The sequence below is a fragment of the Ranitomeya variabilis genome, chromosome 1 (genome assembly GCF_051348905.1).
Source record: "Ranitomeya variabilis isolate aRanVar5 chromosome 1, aRanVar5.hap1, whole genome shotgun sequence".
Taxonomy (NCBI): Eukaryota; Metazoa; Chordata; class Amphibia; order Anura; family Dendrobatidae; genus Ranitomeya; species Ranitomeya variabilis.
The window spans coordinates 660,877,052-660,898,440 of NC_135232.1; the positions used below are offsets into that span (position 1 = coordinate 660,877,052).

At 43.4% G+C, this 21,389-nt stretch overlaps 1 protein-coding gene across 2 annotated transcripts in view; it reads left to right on the forward strand.

The window, feature by feature from the left end:
* SLC39A9 (solute carrier family 39 member 9) overlaps positions 1–19,524 on the forward strand; it is a 30,418-nt gene extending 10,894 nt beyond the window's left edge. For both annotated transcript variants that reach the window (XM_077263298.1, XM_077263308.1), the window contains exons 3-8: positions 5,514–5,622; positions 9,382–9,564; positions 9,640–9,708; positions 9,793–9,878; positions 11,468–11,602; positions 16,850–19,524. In XM_077263298.1, coding sequence (XP_077119413.1) covers positions 5,514–5,622; positions 9,382–9,564; positions 9,640–9,708; positions 9,793–9,878; positions 11,468–11,602; positions 16,850–17,086 — 819 coding nt within the window. In that variant the 3' untranslated portion in view covers positions 17,087–19,524. The remainder of the gene's footprint in view (positions 1–5,513; positions 5,623–9,381; positions 9,565–9,639; positions 9,709–9,792; positions 9,879–11,467; positions 11,603–16,849) is intronic.
* Positions 19,525–21,389: the final 1,865 nt, after the last annotated feature.

The window sequence follows — 21,389 nt, forward strand, 5'->3', positions numbered from 1 at the left end:
CCCTTCCGAGCCCTGCTGTGCGCACAAACAGTGGTTCCCCCCCATATATGGGGTATCAGCGTACTCAGGACAAATTGGACAATAACTTTTGTGGTCCAATTTCTCCTGTTACCCTTGGGGAAAAAAAAATTGCGGGCTAAAACATCATTTTGTGGAAAGAAAAAATGATTTTTTTAATTTTCACAGCGCTACATTCTAAACTTTAGTGAAACAACTGGGGGTTAAAAGTGCTCACCACACATCTAGATAAGTTCCTTAGGGGGTCTTCTTTCCAAAATGGTGTCACTTGTGGGGGTTTCCACTGTTTAGGCACGTCAGGGGCTCTCCAAACACGACATGGGTTCCGATCTCAATTCCAGCCAATTTTGCATTGAAAAGTCAAATGGCGCTCCTTCCCTTCCGAGCTCTGCCATGCGCCCAAACAGTGGTTTATCCCCATATATGAAGTATCAGCGTACTCAGGACAAATTGCACAACAACTTTTGGGGTCCAATTTATCCTGCTACCCTTGGGAAAATAAAAAATTTGGGGCAAAAAGATCATTTTTTGTGAAAATTAATATTATTTTTTTTTACGGCTCTACATTATAAACTTCTGTGAAGCACTTGGAGGTTCAAAGTGCTCACCACACATCTAGATTAGTTCCTTAGAGGGTCTACTTTCCAAAATGGTGTCACCTGTGGGGGTTTCCACTGTTTAGGCACGTCAGGGGCTCTCCAAACACGACATGGGTTCCGATCTCAATTCCAGCCAATTTTGCATTGAAAAGTCAAATGGCGCTCCTTCCCTTCCGAGCTCTGCCATGTGCCCAATCAATGGTTTATCCCAACATGTGTGGTATCGGCGTACTCAGGACAAATTGTACAACAACTTTTTTGGTCCAATTTCTCCTGTTACCCTTGGTAAAATAAAACAAATTGGATCTGAAGTAAAAATTTTGTGAAAAAAAAGTTAAATGTTCAATTTTTTTTAAACATTCCAAAAATTCCTGTGAAGCACCTGAACAGTTAATAAACTTTTTGAATGTGGTTTTGAGTACCTTGAGGGGTGCAGTTTTTAGAATGGTGTCACTTTTGGGCATTTTCTGTCATAGACCCCTCAAAGTCACTTCAAGTGTGAGGTGGTCCGTAAAAAAAATGGTTTTGCAAATTTTGTTGCAAAAATGAGAAATCGCTGGTCAACTTTTAACCCTTATAACTCCCTAACAAAAAAAAATTGTTTCCAAAATTGTGCTGATGTAAAGCAGACATGTGGGAAATGTTGTTTATTAACTATATTATGTGATATAACTCTCTAATTTAAGGGCATAAAAACGAAAAATTTGAAAATTGCTAAATTTTCATAATTTTCGACAAATTTCTGTTTTTTTCACAAATAAATGCAAGTCATATCGAAGAAGTTTTACCACTATCATAAAGTACAATATGTCACGAGAAAACAATCTCAGAATCACCAGGATCCGTTGAAGCGTTTCAGAGTTATGACCTCATAAAGTGACAGTGGTCAGAATTGTAAAAATTGGCCGTGTCACTTAGGTGAAAACAGGCTTTGGGGTGAAGGGGTTAATAAATAACATTTCAGACATGTCTGCTTTACATCAGCACCATTTTGGAAATTTAGTTTTTTTGTTATGATTTTAGACGGTTTAATAATGTAGCAGTCATTTTTTATTTTTCAAGGAAATTTTCAAAACTTACTTTTTAAGGGACCTATTCAGTTTTGAAGTGACTTTGGAGGCTCTATACGTTGAAAAGCCCCAAATGTGAGGCCATTTTACAAACCACACCCTTCAGTAGATTCAAATTTGCTGTCAGGTAGTTTAATAACCATTCAGGTGCTTTTCAGGAATTAATGTAAAGTGCTATAACAGGAATGAAAAAGTTGATTTAGGTAAACCACCTAAATGTTGCTAACTTCTGAACAGGTCGCTATAGCCGGCAGACTTCAAGGCTGTTATTTTGTCATGAACTGACATGACAAACATCAGAACCACATGATCATTATCTCAGGGTGCCAATGGGGTTGAAGAGGAAGCCCCCCACACTCTGTTAACCATTTAGATGCTGTAGTCACTATTGACAGCAGCATCTAAGGGGTTAAACGGCCATGGTCGATGCTAACACTGATCGCGGCTGATACAGCACATTGTCAGCTATGGTGTACAGCTGCTGGATTGTCACCTGTATGGGGATGCTATTCTCTTATATCTCAGGTCAGTAAAAAGACGTATTGGCGGTCATTAAAGGCTTAAAGAAGCACTCCTGATATTCATTAAACCTATGTATATGTGCAAGTGTATTAATATTCTCGCCTACCGCCGCTGTCTCCGGTGTCCCGTGCCATTGTGATTTTCTTCTCGGTGACGTCACCTCAGTTGCGACTAGCCAGCTCACTTTTACTATGTATTCTATACTCACTTCTAGGCTGCCGTCACACTGTCAGTATTTGGTCAGTATTTTACATCAGTATTTGTAAGCCAAAACCAGGAGTGGGTGATACATACAGAAGTGGTGCATATGTTTCTATTATACTTTTCCTCTAATTGTTCCACTCCTGGTTTTGGCTTACAAATACTGATGTAAAATACTGACCAAATACTGCTAGTGTGACGGCAGCCTTACAATGTAAGCCTATGGGGCTGGTCCTGCTGCTCTATAGACTTACATTGTAAATGCCACGTCCAGTCCCAGTGTAACCCGGAGAGTCTACAAAGGAGAACGGTGCTGGATCCCGGAGAGAGCAGCGGTAGGGGAGTATATTAATACTCACACTACATTACATCCACATACACACATTTAATGAATACAAAATCTAATGGGAGAGCTTCATTAATTTTAGGAGTTCTGCTTTTTTTAAACCGCTGTTTTTTTATAACCTTTTATTTGTTTTTTTTTTTGCTTATTTAAGAGACACCCGGCACTATATATATATATATATATATATATATATATATATATATATATATATATATATATATATATATATATATATATATATATATATATATATATATATATATATATATATATATTTTTATAAATGTTGAAGGGGCAATTGATGTTTACAAGGTGAAGAGCTACTTTGATCTTGATAGTCAGGGCATTACTGGTGTGTACGGCATGGACTGGGTGAGACACACAGCACCTCTGAATCACTGTATAAATGGCCTAGCATTCAGGCTAATTACTTAACTTTGTTTTTATGCCCTAGACACTCACTGACGCAGCTACTAAAATTGTATGGCCACAGCAGAGGAGGCTGGCCACGTCTGACATCACTGGCCCATCCTCTGTTCATAAGCTGCCGGCGTGCCCTCGCGGCACATTATATGCAGGTGTTGAGGGCCCGACTGATTAGGTGCATGCGCCCACTCACCCATCCAACTTCCCATTCCCTCCCTTCTCGTCAAAAACCAAAGCTGCTGGCTCTGTTTGTGATATGGTGTGTGAAGGAATCTGTTAATGTGTGACTGGTGAGGATGTGGAGTTTTTCCAAGAGTGGGCAGTGGGACTGTGGCTGTGGAGCCTGAGCAGAGTCTCAAGGGGATGAGTATGGGGCCCTGAAATTCCTGGCGGCACCCCTGTTGATAGTTGCCCCATTTTTTGTGTCCTGGTTTGTTATATTGGCAGCCCTAGCTGTAGGTTGGGAGCGGTTTTGTCCATGTTGCACAGCGGTACGTCACTGGTCACTATTAGGCTTGAGTCATGTTGCATATCTGTATCGTAGATTCCTGTATTACCCAAAGATTTGTTGAGATCCTTTAGAAGTCACACAGTACTTAGTAATTGTGATTCTTCGCTCTTTAGGTTGTTTCCATTGCTCTAGTTCTTATCTCTTCTCCGAATGGCTTGTAACAAGTAGCCTGCTTGTTTTCTCTGCAGTGACGTCATTTACCGACCAAACAGGAAAAACTGGAGTTTGTATTTCCATTTAAAATACACGTATGTGATCGCAGTTAAGTGTGGTTCAATAACTTTTATTGGAATTGTAGGGTAGGTAGCAAATAAGAGGTAATCGGCACACTACAGACCGACATAGGACAAAGTCCAGTGTCCATATGGCATCCGAACACCAGGAATGTGGACAACAAGCAGGCACATGTATATGATGATATCCTTATAAGAATAACGTAACGGAGATAATCTATAGATTATGCAACTAAAGAAACAGACAATGACTTAAAGTGGTTTTCCCACAAACAAAACCAGACATGCCTCCATAATTTTTTATTTTTTTTGTGGACAAAGTGTCTGCAAAAACCATGACCATGTGAACAAATTATAATGGGTATGTGCTCTGTCCGTGAAAACGTATGTCTGAATGAGGCCTTATACCATTATGTAGCAGCAGATTTTACATTTGTCAGCTGTTTGTTCAGTAATAAGAAGGATAACATGGAGAAAGTGCAGGTCATCCTACCTCTGGGGCACATCTCGGGGCTGACTTGGCCTTAGATGGAATTAAAAAGACACTACTTTCTGTACTTCACTGGGCAGTGAGCCTTGATCTGCCAGTGAAATTTTCCTACCTGCATCGGTCAGGACGTACTATGCCTCTCTGGGATAATAACCTAAAGCACTTTACCCTAAATCAGTTAAAGTTGTATAGTGACAGTATCTGATGCCGTTAATCATGAAACTAGTCCAATTCTGTCCTAATCTTAGGATTCAGCATTCTCCAAACAAATGGAACGTGCAGACTTGCCAATACCATTTGTTTTGGACAGTCTAGATTTTGAGGGCCTGTCACTTGCTAGAAAAAAAATAAATCTTTAAATACCTTGTAAAAATTCCTACACTCACCTTGACTTTGCCACTTTTTACCTTTCCCCCCCCCCCTTTTTGGAGCGCAATATGTGAAATCTCTGCTTGTAATGCAACTGGGCGTTTCTTCAGAGTCTTTTGAGTGTGCAATTTCACTCCTCCTCAGACCTGCCAATCATAGTTCAGTAGCGTCCAAGATTAGTTGTCGAGCTGTGCTTGGCATTGTGTGGGAGGGAAGGGAGAAAGTGCATGCCCCCCCAGAGAAGACACTGAAGAAACATGCCATTGTTCTGAAAATAGAAGTTTCACATACTGTGTTCAAAAGGCAAAAAATGTGAGTATTTCCGCAATGGAGTGACACAGCGCAAAATGAAAAAATGTGGCAGTATCCGGGAAGCTCAGGGATTCTTACAAGGTATTTAACTCAATTTTTTTGAGTAAATGACCATTCCTCTTTGATTTTCTGCAAAGATTCTTCTCCTTAGTTGCGCGCTTCTAAGCAGCTTTTTGCGCGATCTTTGGGGATCTCAAGACCCAGAACCATAATGATCTGCAGGGAAATAAAGGGCTAAAAAAAAACAAAAAACAAAACGTTTTTTGCATTTTTGTGTAAAGTTTAGTTACTCTTAAGAACATTTATTTTAGAATTAAAAAATGTAATAAGATCTATTCATGAAACTGTCAGTTGCACAAATAGTTTAGGAAGTCTTGTTTCCTGTAGATTCATTTAATGCCTTTTTGATCTTTCAGGAACGTTTAAAGCTGGTGACTGTACTGGGTGCAGGTCTTCTTTGTGGGACGGCGCTAGCAGTCATTGTGCCAGAAGGTGTCCACGCTCTGTATGAAGAAGCTCTAGAAGGTTAGTCTCAAGTAATCTTTGTTTCCCATGCAGTAAGGAAGGTTTTCCCTTTGTATCCTGCTTGCAGAGTTTTTATTTTTCTGCTTGGCTGAATTTTTTGTTTAAAGGGAACCTATCACCCCGTTTTTTTCGGTATGAGATAAAAATACTGTTAAATAGGGCCTGAGCTGTGCATTACAATAGTGTAGTTTGTGGACCCCGATTCCCCACCTATGCTGCCGAAATACGTTACCAAAGTAGTCATTTTCGCCTGTCAATCAGGCTGGTCAGGTCGGATGGGCGTGGCTTCTTCCCCCAGATATTGCGTAGTTTTCCGTTGGTGGCGTAGTGGTGTGCGCATGTCCAAGGTCCCCAATCCTGCACGGGGGGGTGAAAATAGCAGCGATGTCCGTTATTCCATTGGTGGTCGGTGGGCGCGGCCATCTTCCTTTGGCCGCGCGTGCGCAGAAGCGGCGCTCTGCTGGCCGCGGCTTCAGGAAAATGGCCGCCGCGATCTCCATCTGCGCACGCGCGGCATCCCGCGGCCATTTTCCTGAAGCCGCGGCCAGCAGAGCGCCGCTTCTGCGCACGCGCGGCCAAAGGAAGATGGCCGCGCCCACCGACCACCAATGGAATAACGGACATCGCTGCTATTTTCACCCCCCCGTGCAGGATTGGGGACGTTGGACATGCGCACACCACTACGCCACCAACGGAAAACTACGCAATATCTGGGGGAAGAAGCCACGCCCATCCGACCTGACCAGCCTGATTGACAGGCGAAAATGACTACTTTGGTAACGTATTTCGGCAGCATAGGTGGGGAATCGGGGTCCACAAACTACACTATTGTAATGCACAGCTCAGGCCATATTTAACAGTATTTTTATCTCATACCGAAAAAAACGGGGTGATAGGTTCCCTTTAAGCTTTCTGGTAGATTGCCTCACTCGGCTGTACATGGAGGTAGACATGGGAACACTGCGGTGTTAAGAACTTCTTTTACTTTATTATGGACATCATAAACAAAGGTGTTTTAAAACAAATACAGCCCTCTGGGCAAAACAGGTAAACAAAACAGTAGCAGAAAGCACAGTCCTTCTGAGAGCGGTGTTCCTCCCACTCACCGCCAGCAGAACACACACGGTTCAGGTTGGTTCCAGCACAACAACTTCTCTGGAGTCTTCCTCTCCAGACACTGAACACTGCTGCCTTTAGAGACCAGCTACTTAAGCACTAGAACACACCCTGGGATGGAGATATGGTGGACATTCTATGAATGTCCACATAAAAGCCATCCTGTTATGTAAATTAGTTTAACCCCTCACCGCACTTGGTGTCCTGGAGGAAAAACTCGGGGTTTTATTTCACTGATGCTACTAGGCATAGTGAAACATACAGTATCTCCCCTCCAGTACTTTACCAGTGATTTTTGTCACAGCTTATAACTAGTAATGTAACCAGAAGTAACAATGAACTAAAGGCTCTTCTTCACAAAACACATTTTCATTATATAGCCATATCACACCACCCTGAGCCCAATGCTGAAACAAGTGGTGTAATGGTTTTGGACTTTCTATGTGAAGCCGAGCAAATACCTGGAACTAATGCTCCTAGAAGTGCGCCCTTCTTGCCGGGGTCCTGGGCAAACTTAAAGCTGATTTATCTCCTAAATCAGCGTTTTACAAGAGCAGGTATACTGTACTGTTAGTCCATGTAGCACAAAAACTAACTAATGTGCTGTGTGACTTGAAAAGTTTAATGAAGAATAGTGGATTTATTGTTATAAGACCCCTGCACTAAAGGGGGATCCATCATCTGCCGGTTCCTGCATACCTCAGAAGAGATGTATGTACTAAAGAGATGGTGGTTTGTAGTTCACTTCATTCTGTAGAGACCTCTATAAATTAGATAAATCACCAGAACCGACAGTGTGTATGTAGATTTCCCAACTCTCTCCTTTACAGATTGTCGGGGGATTCAAGGCACCAGCAGACGGACCCCCACTGATCTCATGTTGATCATCTACGTTAAGAATGGGTCACCAATTGTTTAGTATAAACCCTTTAAAGGGAATGTGTCACCAGGCTTTTGCTACCCTATCTGAGAACAGCATGGTGTAGAGACAGACCCTGATTCCAGCGATGTCATTTCCTCACTGCTTGCTGTAGTTTTGAAAAAAAAGAAAAATTGAGCTTTAGTTGAGTTGGTACACATGCAGCTCATAGACGCATCTTCACATTGGTCATAAAAACTAAAAACCTACAAGAGAAAAAATGAGCAAAAACCCTGCTGTAACTAAGTAAATAAAAAGAAAAAAGTGCATCTAAATAACAGTTTTTAGTAATACTGTTTTTGATCAAAAATAGCATAAAAGCCATCCCACCGCGACAAGGTGACTGATCGGGACAGTCATACACTGAAACAAGGTTAGGTTATAATGTTAGACAATGTTGACCTCAGTGTGAATTTTTTAGATCAAATACAGTATTACTAAGAACTGTGTTATTTAAATGCACTTTTTGCTTTTTATTTACTTGGTTACAGCAGAGTTTTTGCTCTTTTTTTCTCTGGTAGGTTTTGCTGTGGTCTTGGTAAAATGACAGTTGTATCTTCTAGAGATCTCTGGGTGCTGAGCTCTGTATAGCCCCGCCCACAGCACCGATTGGCAGCTTTCTGTGTACACTGGTAGCTTTCTGCCTATACAACCAATGATGGGGTTATACAGAGTTTATTAATATGGAGAGCTGCATGGCAGCAGGTTTACTACCTGAAAACTGATGTTATCAAAGCTACAGCAAGCATCCCAGTAAGTGACACACACTGTAATCAGGATTTCAGATTCCCTTTAACGCCTTTTTCCTCCCTACTGCTAACCCACCTGTGAACACAATTTTCGGTCAGGACAACTCCTTTAGTCATCCGTTTCAGGTCTGCATGAATAGTGTATTTTTTATTAAAGAGGTTGTCCACTGCTTTTGATGACCTATCTTTAGGATAGGCCATCGATGTCTGATCGGTCGGGGTCTGACACGCGGCATCCCCGCTGATCAGCTGTTCTCTGTGTCGGCAGCCACCGGCCAGAAATGCTCAATTGCGGAACTGCACCGTCTTCTGATGGGGCTGGGTACTGCACATCCGCCTCTTATTCAACCAATAGGAGGTGGAGGTGCAGCATCCGTCTGTGGCCTCCATCAGGAGATGGAGCAGCTCCGCAATTGAACATTTCCCACCAACACCGAGAACAGCTGATAAGCAGGGGTGCCGCGTGTCAGACCCCGACTGATCAGACATTGATGGCCTATCATATGGATAGGTCATCAGTGATAAAGTAGTGGACAACCTCTTTAATGCATCCGCTTTATCACGCACTAAACTCTTAGGATATGTTCCCACGGTCTGTAAACGCTGCGTCCAACCCGCAGCGTCCAGATGTTACAGCATAGTGGAGGGATTTCAAGAAATCTCATGCCCACTATACATCCAGAGACACCCTCGGAGATGGACATGCGTCTTTCCAGACCGCAGCGTGTCTATTTATCTTGCAGAGACGTGAGCCTCCGCAATATAAATATCACCAGTGTAATGTATTGGACGCAGTGATTCCGCACGGTTCAATGAACACATGCGGAATCACCGCGCGTACAAAGGCCTGCCTAATACTGAACGTCTGCACATACCCTTATGTTATGTTCACCCACTTTCACATTAATTCATAAATTCATCGTTTTTCTAAATCTGTTATGGAAGACAAATGTATTCTTTTTTTTTTTCCCCCAGCAAAACACCATGAATTGGAAAGCCAAAAAGTAAAAGAGGCAGAGACTGGCCCCGAAGTCTCGGCAGTCCACGAGCACGACCATTCTAAATTGCATGCGTACATTGGGGTCTCCCTGGTTCTGGGCTTTGTCTTCATGTTGCTGGTGGATCAGATTGGCAGCTCCCACGTTCACTCTGCAGATGGTGAGTGCTAATGTGATGGCTGCGGATACCGCAGTCCTGCTTCTGAGCGTTGCCCTGATTCCTTTTGTCTCTTAGACCCAGAGGCAGCGAGAGCAGCCAGTTCTAAGATCACCACCACCCTGGGACTTGTGGTACACGCTGCAGGTAAGGAGATTTTACCGCAACATTAAATAGCACAATTAATGCCACTTTCTTGTGCAGGTTTAATGATCTTATTATCTTGTCCAGCTGATGGCGTCGCTCTCGGGGCTGCAGCTTCCACATCACAGACCAGTGTGCAGCTGATTGTATTCGTGGCCATCATGCTGCATAAGGTAAATCTTTTCACCCTAGTAGTCACCCTCATCATTTATCTGGACTGTTCTCTGAAACACTAGATTGCTGAGTCCTAGGAAAGCAGACAATGCTCAGCCTCTAAAGCCAGCTATTTTCCAACACTGTGCAGCAGAAATGGCAAAATGATGACGGAATACAGTAAAAGAAAGTGCTGGTACTTTCCCTACAAATCAGATATTTGGTGTTCTCAGATCCTGGCACACAGCTGCTTTCTTTCAGATTTGGGTAATGCTGTTTTTTTCCCCAAACATTAATTTGTTTGTGACAATGGACACTATTCTTTACATGCAGAGGCCGCAGACCTCGGCATACCTAGTCCTGCCCTTACCTGGAAAATGGCTGTAATTGGAAGTTGTCTTCTAGGCCGTGGTTTTTGGGGTTGTATCTGCACTGTGCATCAGAGATATGTTGTCATTTTCCTGATGTGGATCTGAAGGGATCAGGGCAAAGCTGATGGAAATCTGGATTTGCCCATCGAACCGTTCCGTGCAATTTGCATGCAGTGCAGGATATGAATAAGACACTTTTTTTGGAGATATGCAGGGACACCTCTGAGGGTATGAAGGGGTTGTAGGAACTCCGTTTACATGCTTTTAAAGGTGATAGTCATGGTTTATAAGGTATAAAACTGGTGACAGGTTCCCTTTAATAGGAAACAAGTATAATGGCTGTGATGTACCCGCACTACATGCTTCCGGGATCTCTCCCAACCTATGTGATATCAGGAGGCGCAGAGAGCTGTACATCTCAGGCTGCGAATCAGAAATCTGCCATGAAACACTAGACAAGTTGTAAAATGTTTACACTACTCACGGTTGCGTAAAACTTTTGAAACTTTAGTCCTTTTTGTTTCCAGTTTTGCCCAGCTCTGCCAAAATAGAACTGGGACAGAGCAGGTTTGTGACGTCACAGCTTGTCTAATTCATGACCAGCTATGGTGTACCTGACACCAGGAGTCTTGCGGCCATCCCTGCTGACTGGAGTAAGATTTGTGGTGAGGTGCACGTCACTTTTTAGACACACTTGTGCCTGTAACTCCAGCATATCCCTTATCAAGACTGGTGTGAGCAATGACCTTAAATATCATTCCAACTTTTTTTTGTATTATCCATTTGCTGTTTAACGTGTGCATTCAAATATTTTCCGGCCACTGTCGTCTGCCGTTTCCAGCGCAGCTCCGTGCCCTCTGCGCCATCTTATAGCTGAAGCTATTTCTTGCCATATCTCCACGTGAAGTTACTTCCTCGTCTTATGGAAGTCAATGAGATCATCGTTCTGAGTCTGTCTAACAAAAGTGATATCCGATGACACAGCAGACGCCGGAGTGAACCAGCTAGTCACATCTGTGGTTCAGAAGAGGACTAGAGCGGTGCTAGAAATGGCAAAAGGCAACAATCGCTAAAGTGTTTACATAGACCAGACATACATTAATGATAGTGAACAGATAATTGCAGCCCTTTCAGTTGTTGCTATTGCAATTGCTGGTACAGACCATAGAGAATGCCAATATCTCTAATTAATTGTACACACATTGGTCAGTTAATATCTGCATGTAACTTTCCCATAGGCTCCAGCTGCGTTTGGCTTGGTTTCTTTTCTTATGCATGCGGGGTTGGAGCGTAACCGAATCCGGAAGCATTTGCTTGTGTTCGCACTGGCCGCTCCAGTGCTATCCATGCTGACCTATTTGGGATTAAGTAAGGTAAGGCAACTATAAAATACACCAAATATTATGCACATGTAACATGTACAAAAAGGTAGCGCCCGACTCCGAGTATAGCAGTGTACAGATAAAATCAAAGCAACGCCCGAGTCCTCGAAGTGATTGCATCCTCTGGAGTCCTTGATGTCCATGATCAGCTGGCCCCCGACGCGCCTGCCTCTAGTAGACTTCTTTTTCTTTATGCCTCTTATGGATTGAGAGCTGTCACTCATCAGTGCAAGGGAGGATGGGCCATAGCCCATTAATAGGAGGACTCCTGCCTCGTATAGTTTATTCTATCACATAGGGCACAGAAAGCTGCTGACTGAGTGTCTTCGTGTATAACTAGATTTCCGTGCACTTCTCACAATTATTTGTTAGCTAGAAGTGACATCACAATCCATATAAATGTGTGTATGTATGTGTTTATATATATATATATATATATATGTGTTTTACCCCGTAAAGGATTGTCTGGTAAAACAAGTTGTCACCTATCCACAGGAAAGGAAATAACTTATTTGGTGGGGTCCGACATCTAAGACTCCAAGCAATGGGAAGAACAGGCATTTTTTTTCCCTGTTAGGCCATGTTCACACAGTGCGTTTTTTACCGCGGAACCGCGGCGGTTTTGCCGCTGCGGTTCCGCAGCTGTTTTCCATGCAGGGTACAGTACACTGTACCCTATGGAAAACAGGACACACTGTGCACATGGTCCGGAAATTTAAAAAAAAAGCCGCGCTGAATAGCTCCCGGAAAAAAGGAGCATGTCAATTCTTCTTCCTGAACCGCAGCGGTTCTGCACCCATAGACCTCCATTGTGAGGTCAAAATCGCAGTAAAACACGCAGATCAAAAATATATCTGCGGGTTTTACTGCGGTTTGATGTGCAGAACCGCAGCTGCAGGAAGTGCGGGGAAGCCGGCGGAAGTGCGGGGCCGGAAGTGCGTGGGCGGAGTGTCGTTCCTGAAGACTGTCATCATGGAGGCATACCGTCGCATGGGGATCGATGTCGGGCGTCTGATTGATTTGGTATGTCTGTGTGTCCCCATGCGACGATAGTGCCTCCATTGTGCCAAGTCGCCGTATGGGACTACTACTCCCATCCGGTATTAGGATGGGAGAGTTGTCCCTGTGTCCAGCGACTTAGCACAATGGTAAAGTTACACAAAACACACACAATACACATACATGACACACAGTACATACAACACATAACACAGAGTATATACTCACCAACAGCACACTTGTAGGCGAAGCCCTCGATCCTCCAGGAAAAAATCACAAAATAAAAAATCAAATCCATACTCCCTGTCCGCAGAATCCATAAACCGAGTGTCCCACGCCGATCGGCTGCTCTCCGGCGATACACTGCCAGGAGCTAAGCTCCTAGCAGTGTATCGCGTACTGTTCCGGAGTTCAATGACTCCGGCGTCTCGGTTAACGGCAGTACAGCTGCGTTGAACTTTCCCATGCAGCACTGCCGTTAAGCGAGAGAGCCGGGGTCAATGACCGCCGGTTAACTCGCTCGCGCATGCGCAGTGACACACCGACAGGAACTATGGCTCCTGTCAGTGTGTTGCTGCAGCCGTGGAGAGCAGACATATCTCTGGATGTGTCTGTTCTCCATGGAAAATCTTCGTGGGATACGTGGCACTTAAATACGTGACACGTGTCACTTATACGTGATACGTGTCACTTAAATACGTGACACGTGTCACTTATACGTGATACGTGTCACTTAAATACGTGACACGTGTCACTTATACGTGATACGTGTCACTTAAATACGTGATACGTGTCACTTAAATACGTGGCACGTGTCACTTATACGTGATACGTGGCACTGAAATACGTGGCACTGAAATACGTGGCACGTGGCACTTAAATTGTGGCACGTGGCACTGAAATACGTGGCACTGAAATACGTGGCACGTGGCACTGAAATACGTGGCACGTGGCACTGAAATACGTGGCACGTGGCACTGAAATACGTGGCACTGAAATACGTGGCACTGAAATACGTGGCACTGAAATACGTGGCACGTGGCACTGAAATACGTGGCACGTGGCACTGAAATACGTGGCACGTGGCACTGAAATACGTGGCACGTGGCACTGAAATACGTGGCACGTGGCACTGAAATACGTGGCACTGAAATACGTGGCACGTGGCACTTAAATACGTGGCACGTGGCACTGAAATACGTGGCACTGAAATACGTGGCACGTGGCACTGAAATACGTGGCACGTGGCACTGAAATACGTGGCACATGGCACTTAAATACGTGGCACGTGGCACTTAAATACGTGGCACGTGGCAATTAAATACGTGGCACGTGGCACTTAAATACGTGGCACGTGGCACTTAAATACGTGGCACGTGGCACTGAAATACGTGGCACGTGGCACTGAAATACGTGGCACGTGGCACTTAGGCTATGTTCACATTTGCGTTGTGCGCCGCAGCGTCGGCGCCGCAACACACAACGCAAAGTAAAACGCAGCAAAACGCATGCACAACGCTGCGTTTTGCACCGCATGCGTCCTTTTTTTGATTGATTTTGGACGCAGCAAAAATGCAACTTGCTGCGTCCTCTGCGCCCGGATGCGTGCGCTGCAGTGACGCATGCGGCGCAAAACGCGGAGCGCTGTCATTGAAAACACGTCCACTCATTTTGGTGTTTAGTCCCAAAATGGAGGATGGAAGAAGAAAAGGGTTGGACAAGGAAATGACATCATTTCTTCTTTTTTTTTTCCCCCCCCCACTGCAGTAAACTTTATTTCTGTCAAACACAGACAATCTGCAGACAAAACTGCATCAAAAAACGCACTAAAAAACGCACCCAAAAACGCACCAAAAAACGCACCTGCGTTTTCTGCAGCTACCTGCAGTTTCAGTCAGGAAAAAAAAAGGATGGAAATCCTGAACGTGTGAACATAGCCTTAGAAATAGTGATTATTATTATTTATTTACAGTATATAGCGCCATTAAGTTCATGGTGCTGTACATGAGAAAAGGGGTTACAGATAATTGTTACAGTAAACAAATTTACAATGACAGACTGGTGCAGAGGGGAGAGGACCCTGTCCTTGCGGACTTACATTCTACGGGATAATGGGGAGGAGACAGAAGGTCGGGGGAGCGACAGCTCTGGCGATGGTGACACAGCAGCTCCGGCGGTTGGTGACGCGGCAGCTCGGGTGGTTGATGAGAGAATGGTTATTGACGGCTGTAGGCTTTCTTGAAGAGATGGGTTTTCAGGTTCCATCTGAAGGATCCAACGGTGGTGGATAATCGGACGTGTTGAGGAATGGAATTCCAGAGGATGGCTGATATTCGGGAGAAATCTTGGAGGCGGTTGTGTGAGGAACGAATATGTGTGGAGGAGAGTAAGAGGTCTTGGGAGGATCGAAGATTACGTGAGGGAAGATATTTGGAGATTAGTTCAGAGATATAGGGACCTGTCCCGGGTGTGGATGGCTTTGTAGATCAGTGTTAGTAGTTTGAACTGGATTCGTTGGGGAATTGGGAACCAGTGGAGGGATTTGCAGAGGGGAGAAGCAGGGGAGGAGAGAGGTGGATTACCAAGCAGCAGAGTTGAGGACAGACTGGAGTGGTGCAAGGGAGTTAGCGGGGAGGCCACAGAGGGTGTTGCAGTAATCGAGGCGGGAGATGATGAAGGCATGCACAAGAGTTTTAGTAGATTGTGGGCTGAGGAAGGGACGGATTCTGGCAATATTTTTGAGTTGGAGGCGACAGGAGGTGGCAAGAGTTTGGATGTGCGGCTCGAAGGACAGGGCAGAGTTGAGTTACCCAGAGGTGTATCTAGCCTTTCCTGCACCCGGGGCAAAGTATCAGTTTGGCTAAACCCCCCCCCCCCAAAAAACAAAAACAAAAAAAACCTCCCCCATTTGAACCTTAACTCTATTGAAACTGTATGACCAAGCCAAGGCACATTCCTGAATCCCCATAATGTTAAAATAGATACCAATAAAAGTAAAATTGAGACATCAGTAGGTGAAGTGTGTTTGAATATCAATATTGAATCAGGAGCCCCATATAATCCTGCATAAAGGTTAATAATGGCCCCATAAGATGCTCCATAGACACATTTGCCCAATATAGTGCTGCAGAAACGTTGATTATGGCCCCATAAGATGCTCCATAAAGATATTTGCGCCATATAGTGCTGCAGAAACGTTATGGCCCCATAAGATGCTCTATACAGACACTTGCCCCGTTATAGTGCTGCACAAACGTTATGGCCCCATAAGATGCTCTATACAGACACTTGCCCCATTATAGTGCTGCACAAACGTTATGGCCCCATAAGATGCTCTATACAGACACTTGCCCCATTATAGTGCTGCACAAATGTTATGGCCCCATAAGATGCTCTATACAGACACTTGCCCCATTATAGTGCTGCACAAATGTTATGGCCCCATAAGATACTCTATACAGACACTTGCCCCATTTGCTGTTGCTGCGATAAAAAAAAAAAAATCACATACTCACCTCTCCGTCGCTCAGGCCCCCGGCACTTTCAATATTTACCTGATCCTCGTTCCAGCCGCCGCTACATCTTCAGCACTGACGTTCAGGCAGAGGGGGCGCACTAACTACGTCACCGCGTCCTCTGACCTCAGCGTCACTGCTGAAGACGGAGCGGCGCCGGAACGGGGAGCAGGTGAATATCGTGCAGCGCTCCCCGTTATACTCGCCTTCTCCTGGCGCTGTGCAGTCCCTGCTTCCCCGGCGCCGGCAGCTTCTTCCTGTACTTAGCGGTCACCGTTACCGCTCATTACAGTAATGAATATGCCTCCTTGGACCGCCGCATCATCAGGTGGCCCGCTGGCGCCCCCCTGTCGGCTGCGCCCGGTGCACATGCCCCGGCTGTCCCCCCTGGATATGCCACTGCCCGAGGCAGTGGATTTCAGGTGCAGGAGAGAGCGTGATGCCGTTTACCGTAATAATGAGTGCTGTGCTTCGCTTTTTCTGACCGCCCCATAGAGAATGAATGGAGTAGCGGTCAGGTGTCCAACCTGTTGCCCCGTTATGTAGCTAGAATAAGAATTCCCAATCTACTGATCAGTTCGGGTCTGAGCGGTCGGAACCCCACCGATCAGTAAATTATCGCTTTTACTATGGATAGGTGATCACTTCCACTGATTGGACAACCCCTTTAAATTTGTAATGACCGTGCACATAAAATAACGTCATCTCGTATTCTTCTTCCCAGAGCAGTAAGGAGGCGCTCTCTGAAGTAAACGCCACAGGAGTAGCAATGCTCTTCTCCGCCGGGACGTTCCTCTATGTGGCCACAGTCCACGTACTACCGGAAGTCGGAGGAATGGGACACAGCCACAAGCCGGATTCAGGCAGTGCTCCTGCTAAAGGACTGAGTCGCATGGAAGTGTTTGCCTTAGTTTTGGGATGTTTAATACCTCTGGTCTTATCTATAGGACATCAACACTGAAGCCCACGTCTGTGTGTTCCTGAACTAATTACAGCGGACAAATGTGAGGACACTCGGAGACCGATGTCTGTTCACAAAGAATTATTGTGTCGTTGGAAATGGCTTTCTTGGAATATCCTGCGAGGGTGGTTTTTATTGTCTTACGGTCCAGTGACAGCCAGACTTCACCCTGTATATACTCGTGTGTTTTGTTTTTTTTACAATGATTGGTTGTTAATGTATGGGATATTCTGTATTCAGGATCATCAAGGAAATGGATTACGACAGCTTCTCTTATGGGTCTTTTTAATTTTTTTTTTTTCTTTTTCAAATGTTACTTTCAACTAAAGCTAATAGTTACTTTGTCTGATTTGCCGATTCTTACAATCATTATTTCCTTATCAGGGGACTGTGATGTGTGTGCAGCAGCTTAGCATGGATTTCGCAGCATGCTTATTGCTATGAGCCGGGCTTCCTCCATTCTATGTTCAGCTGTAATGTATTTCCAGATCAAAAGTATTTTCCGCACACTTCACCTACTGACTGTGTATTCTTCATATTTTCCTGCCACATCTTTATACCTGTTTTACAATTAGTTGCTGTTTTTATTTTTAACAAATGCATTTAGATCTGGGACCATTTTCTTTTGTTTCTATAGTAGAAATTACATTGGCATAAAATGGTTTATGCGGCACTTCTTATCGTGGTCTCCATACCTGGAAATCCCCTTATTAATAGATCCAGTATGTTGGGGGGGGGGGGGGGATGGTAGATACCTCCAGGATATCGGTGCTGCTCACCTGTATTCAGGCAGCCTGGTGGGATCAACATCCGGCAAAGGGCATCACATGAACGCTGCAGCCAATCAGCGACTGCAGCGTTTACACTCCGGCTGATACAGAAGAAGCAATGTAAGCACTAATCCAATCAGCTTCAATGCTCAACTGATCTTCCCCCCCCCCCCCACACCACATTTTGATCCCAGCATACCCATACAAGAGGTGTCAGTATTTTACTCACCCACCTGGGCTCAGCAATAAGGGATTGTCCATTAGGGTTGTCCTGCAATTTCTGTAATTCCTCCTGGAAATATAGGAATAACTTGGCAATTGCCTTTCACCGTTCTGCTTGTCAACATGATTTGTCTCTACACAGTTTGACAGTGTCCTAGTGTATAGAGAAATGCCTCATTGACAGTGGTAGTACCACTTTGTCAAATTATTCACAATTCCTGGAGGAATATCTGAGGAACGGCACAATATCGAGTTCTTAGAAGAAAGTCCGATTTATTTTATCACACATTTGCTCATTGAGACTTCAGAGGGGGCGGTCAGATCCTCTTTAAATGTAAGTAATTCTATCATGTAATAGGGTAAATGGATTGAGGACGCGTAAGCGTAATCGCGTATTAACCCCTGCCCTCTTCCCCAGTTACACTGAAGGTCATTTCAGTGCAGAAAGACGCTGCTTTATTCAGTGTTCTATATGAAGTATTTCTGGTAATGACTTGTCAGTGTTTGAAGGAGCAGTGTTCGTCCCACGAACATTGTTACCATTTTCTTGGATGGAATCCATTTTTGCGGGGCAATTCCTGTGCTTGCCATATGCGCCATTACAGCAGTGAACTTGTCATGTCTTGGATGCTGCTTCCAACTTGCTGAGCTGTTAAAACTACTTCTTAAGATATCCCGGCTCCCAAGTGGAAGTGCAATTGTTCTTGCGGGTAAGACATACCACATGCGATCCCTTTTGAGATTGATAAAGCATTGATTTTAGAACAGAAGAGCCAGTAACTTGTCATTAGTAAAACAAAAAAAACTAAAAATACAGCCTCTCATAGAGAATAAATGAACTGGCTGTATTAAACCGTGCATAAAACGTAGGCCGCCAAACTCATTTTCTTAAAGGGAAGTGATCAGAAAATGACCTATTGGTTAAAATTACTTTTTTGTTGTTGCATGTATTTTTAAAAAGATTTTGGCATTTATTTTAAATTTTCACACTGGCCACTGGGGATATCTTCAGACTCCTATTATCTGTCTTTTTAGGAAGAGTTTCCTTATTAGAGGCAGGATTAAAATGATAGGTAGCGCCTCTATTCCCGGGATATTACATCCGATAACATCGGTTCCGCCAATCACAATATGCGATGTTGCAGCTGATCCTGCTTCTCCCTTCACCATGACTTTTGCACATTTTTATTAGACATGCTCATTAGACACTTTTAATACTCTATATGTTTTTCTGTCTATGTACGTGTATTGTTTCCTGAAACAGGAAGATGGTAAAAAAAAAAAAAAAAAAGCCCAGTGTGAAAATTGAAAGATTTATTGTTTTTGTTTTTTTTTGTTTGTTTGTTTTTTATACAAATTGTAACATGTATGTGTTTTAAAAAAAAAAAAAAAACACACACAAACCGGATTAAATTAATTTTCTAATAAAGCTTCCCTTTAAGTCTGCATTTTTGCACCAGTGGCCTCAATTTAGGGATTACAACATTTCTGCTTGCTGTGGTTATTCGTTGACACTCGTACGTCTTTAACTCGTTGATAAATGTTGCAGGTACAATGGCTTTCCTTCTTAGTTTTCCATCTCGTGCTGATTTTTCATCTGCGATTGTAATACTGATCATTGGTAAAAGCTGTGTCCTGTGATATGCAGCATCTAGGTCTGTTTTCACATGTTTCATGTCATCTGAAGTCTGATACGGACTGACATTTGGAATGTGACAGAGGAGTGCGAATTTCTCAGAAATCCTTGAATACTTTCTGTCTGTATTTTATTATTATTGCTCTGGATTTTATTGACTTACTAATGTGCAATATCGACTGGCTGTATCCAGTGCTTGCCTCTCAAGTCCCGGGGAAGAAAGTGAACTGTTGTAAGCTGTACCCCAGAAGGACAAATGCGCTCTGAAAGCTTGAAAGTCTCCCTTGGTTTGGTGTCCTTGGCTATTTCTAGCCAGAAACTCTATTTTTTTTTTTTTCTGTACATGAAATCATTCCAACATGAACTGCCTTATGTCTTCTATTTTTTTTTCTCAATTCAATTGTGAATAGTAAATTGATTTTTAACTATACATTTTATGTATAATGTTTTACTTGATTAAATGTTAAATCATCAAAATAATAAAAAGGTTGTCTCTTATTTCCTTTTAGAGGATAGACTTAAATTTTCAACCTTATTTCATAGGTGAATACAACTCCTGGCAAAAATTATGTAATCACCGGCCTTGGAGGATGTTCATTCAGTTTAATTTTGTAGAAAAAAAGCAGATCACAGACATGGCACAAAACTAAAGTCATTTCAAATGGCAACTTTCTGGCTTTAAGAAACACTAAAAGAAATCAAGAACAAAAAAATGTGGTCAGTAATGGTTACTTTTTTAGAAAAATCAGAGGGAAAAAATTATGGACTCGCTCAATTATGTGGGAAAAAATTATGGAATCATTAAAAACAAACAAGCAAAAAAAACACTCCAACACATCACTAGTATTTTGTTGCACCACCTCTGGCTTTTATAACACCTTGCTGTCTCTGAGGCATGGACTTGATGAGTGCCAAACAGTACTCTTCATCAATCTGGCTCCAACTTTCTCTGATTGCTGTTGCCACATCAGCTTTGCAGGTTGGAGCCTTGTCATGGACCATTTTCTTCAACTTCCACCAAAGATTTTCAATTGGATTGAGATCCGGACTATTTGCAGGCCATGACATTGACCTTATGTGTCTTTTTTCAAAGAATGTTTGCTCAGTTTTTGCTCTATGGCAGGATGCATTATCATCTTGAAAAATTATTTCATCATCCTCAAACATCCTTTCAATTCATGGGATAAGAAAAATGTCCAAAATATCAACATAAACTTGTGCATTTATTGAAGATGTAATGACAGCCATCTCCCCAGTGCCTTTACCTGACATGCAGCCCTATATTATCAATAACTGTGGAAATTTGCATGTTCTCTTCAGGCGGTAATTTTTATAAATCTCATTTAGAACAGCACCAAACTAAAGTTCCAGCATCACCTTGCCCAATGCAGATTCGCGATTCATCACTGAATATGATTTTCATCCAGTCATCCACAGTCCACGATTGCTTTTCCTTAGCCCATTGTAACCTTGTTTTTTTCTGTTTAGGTGTTAATGATGGCTTTCGTTTAGCTTTTCTATATGTAAATCCCATTTCCTTTAGGTGGTTTCTTACAGTTCAGTCATAGACGTTGACTCCAGTTTCCACCCATTCGTTCCTCATTTGTTGTGCATTTCCTGTTTTGGAGACATATTGCTTTAAGTTTCCGGTCTTGACGCTTTGATGTCTTCCTTG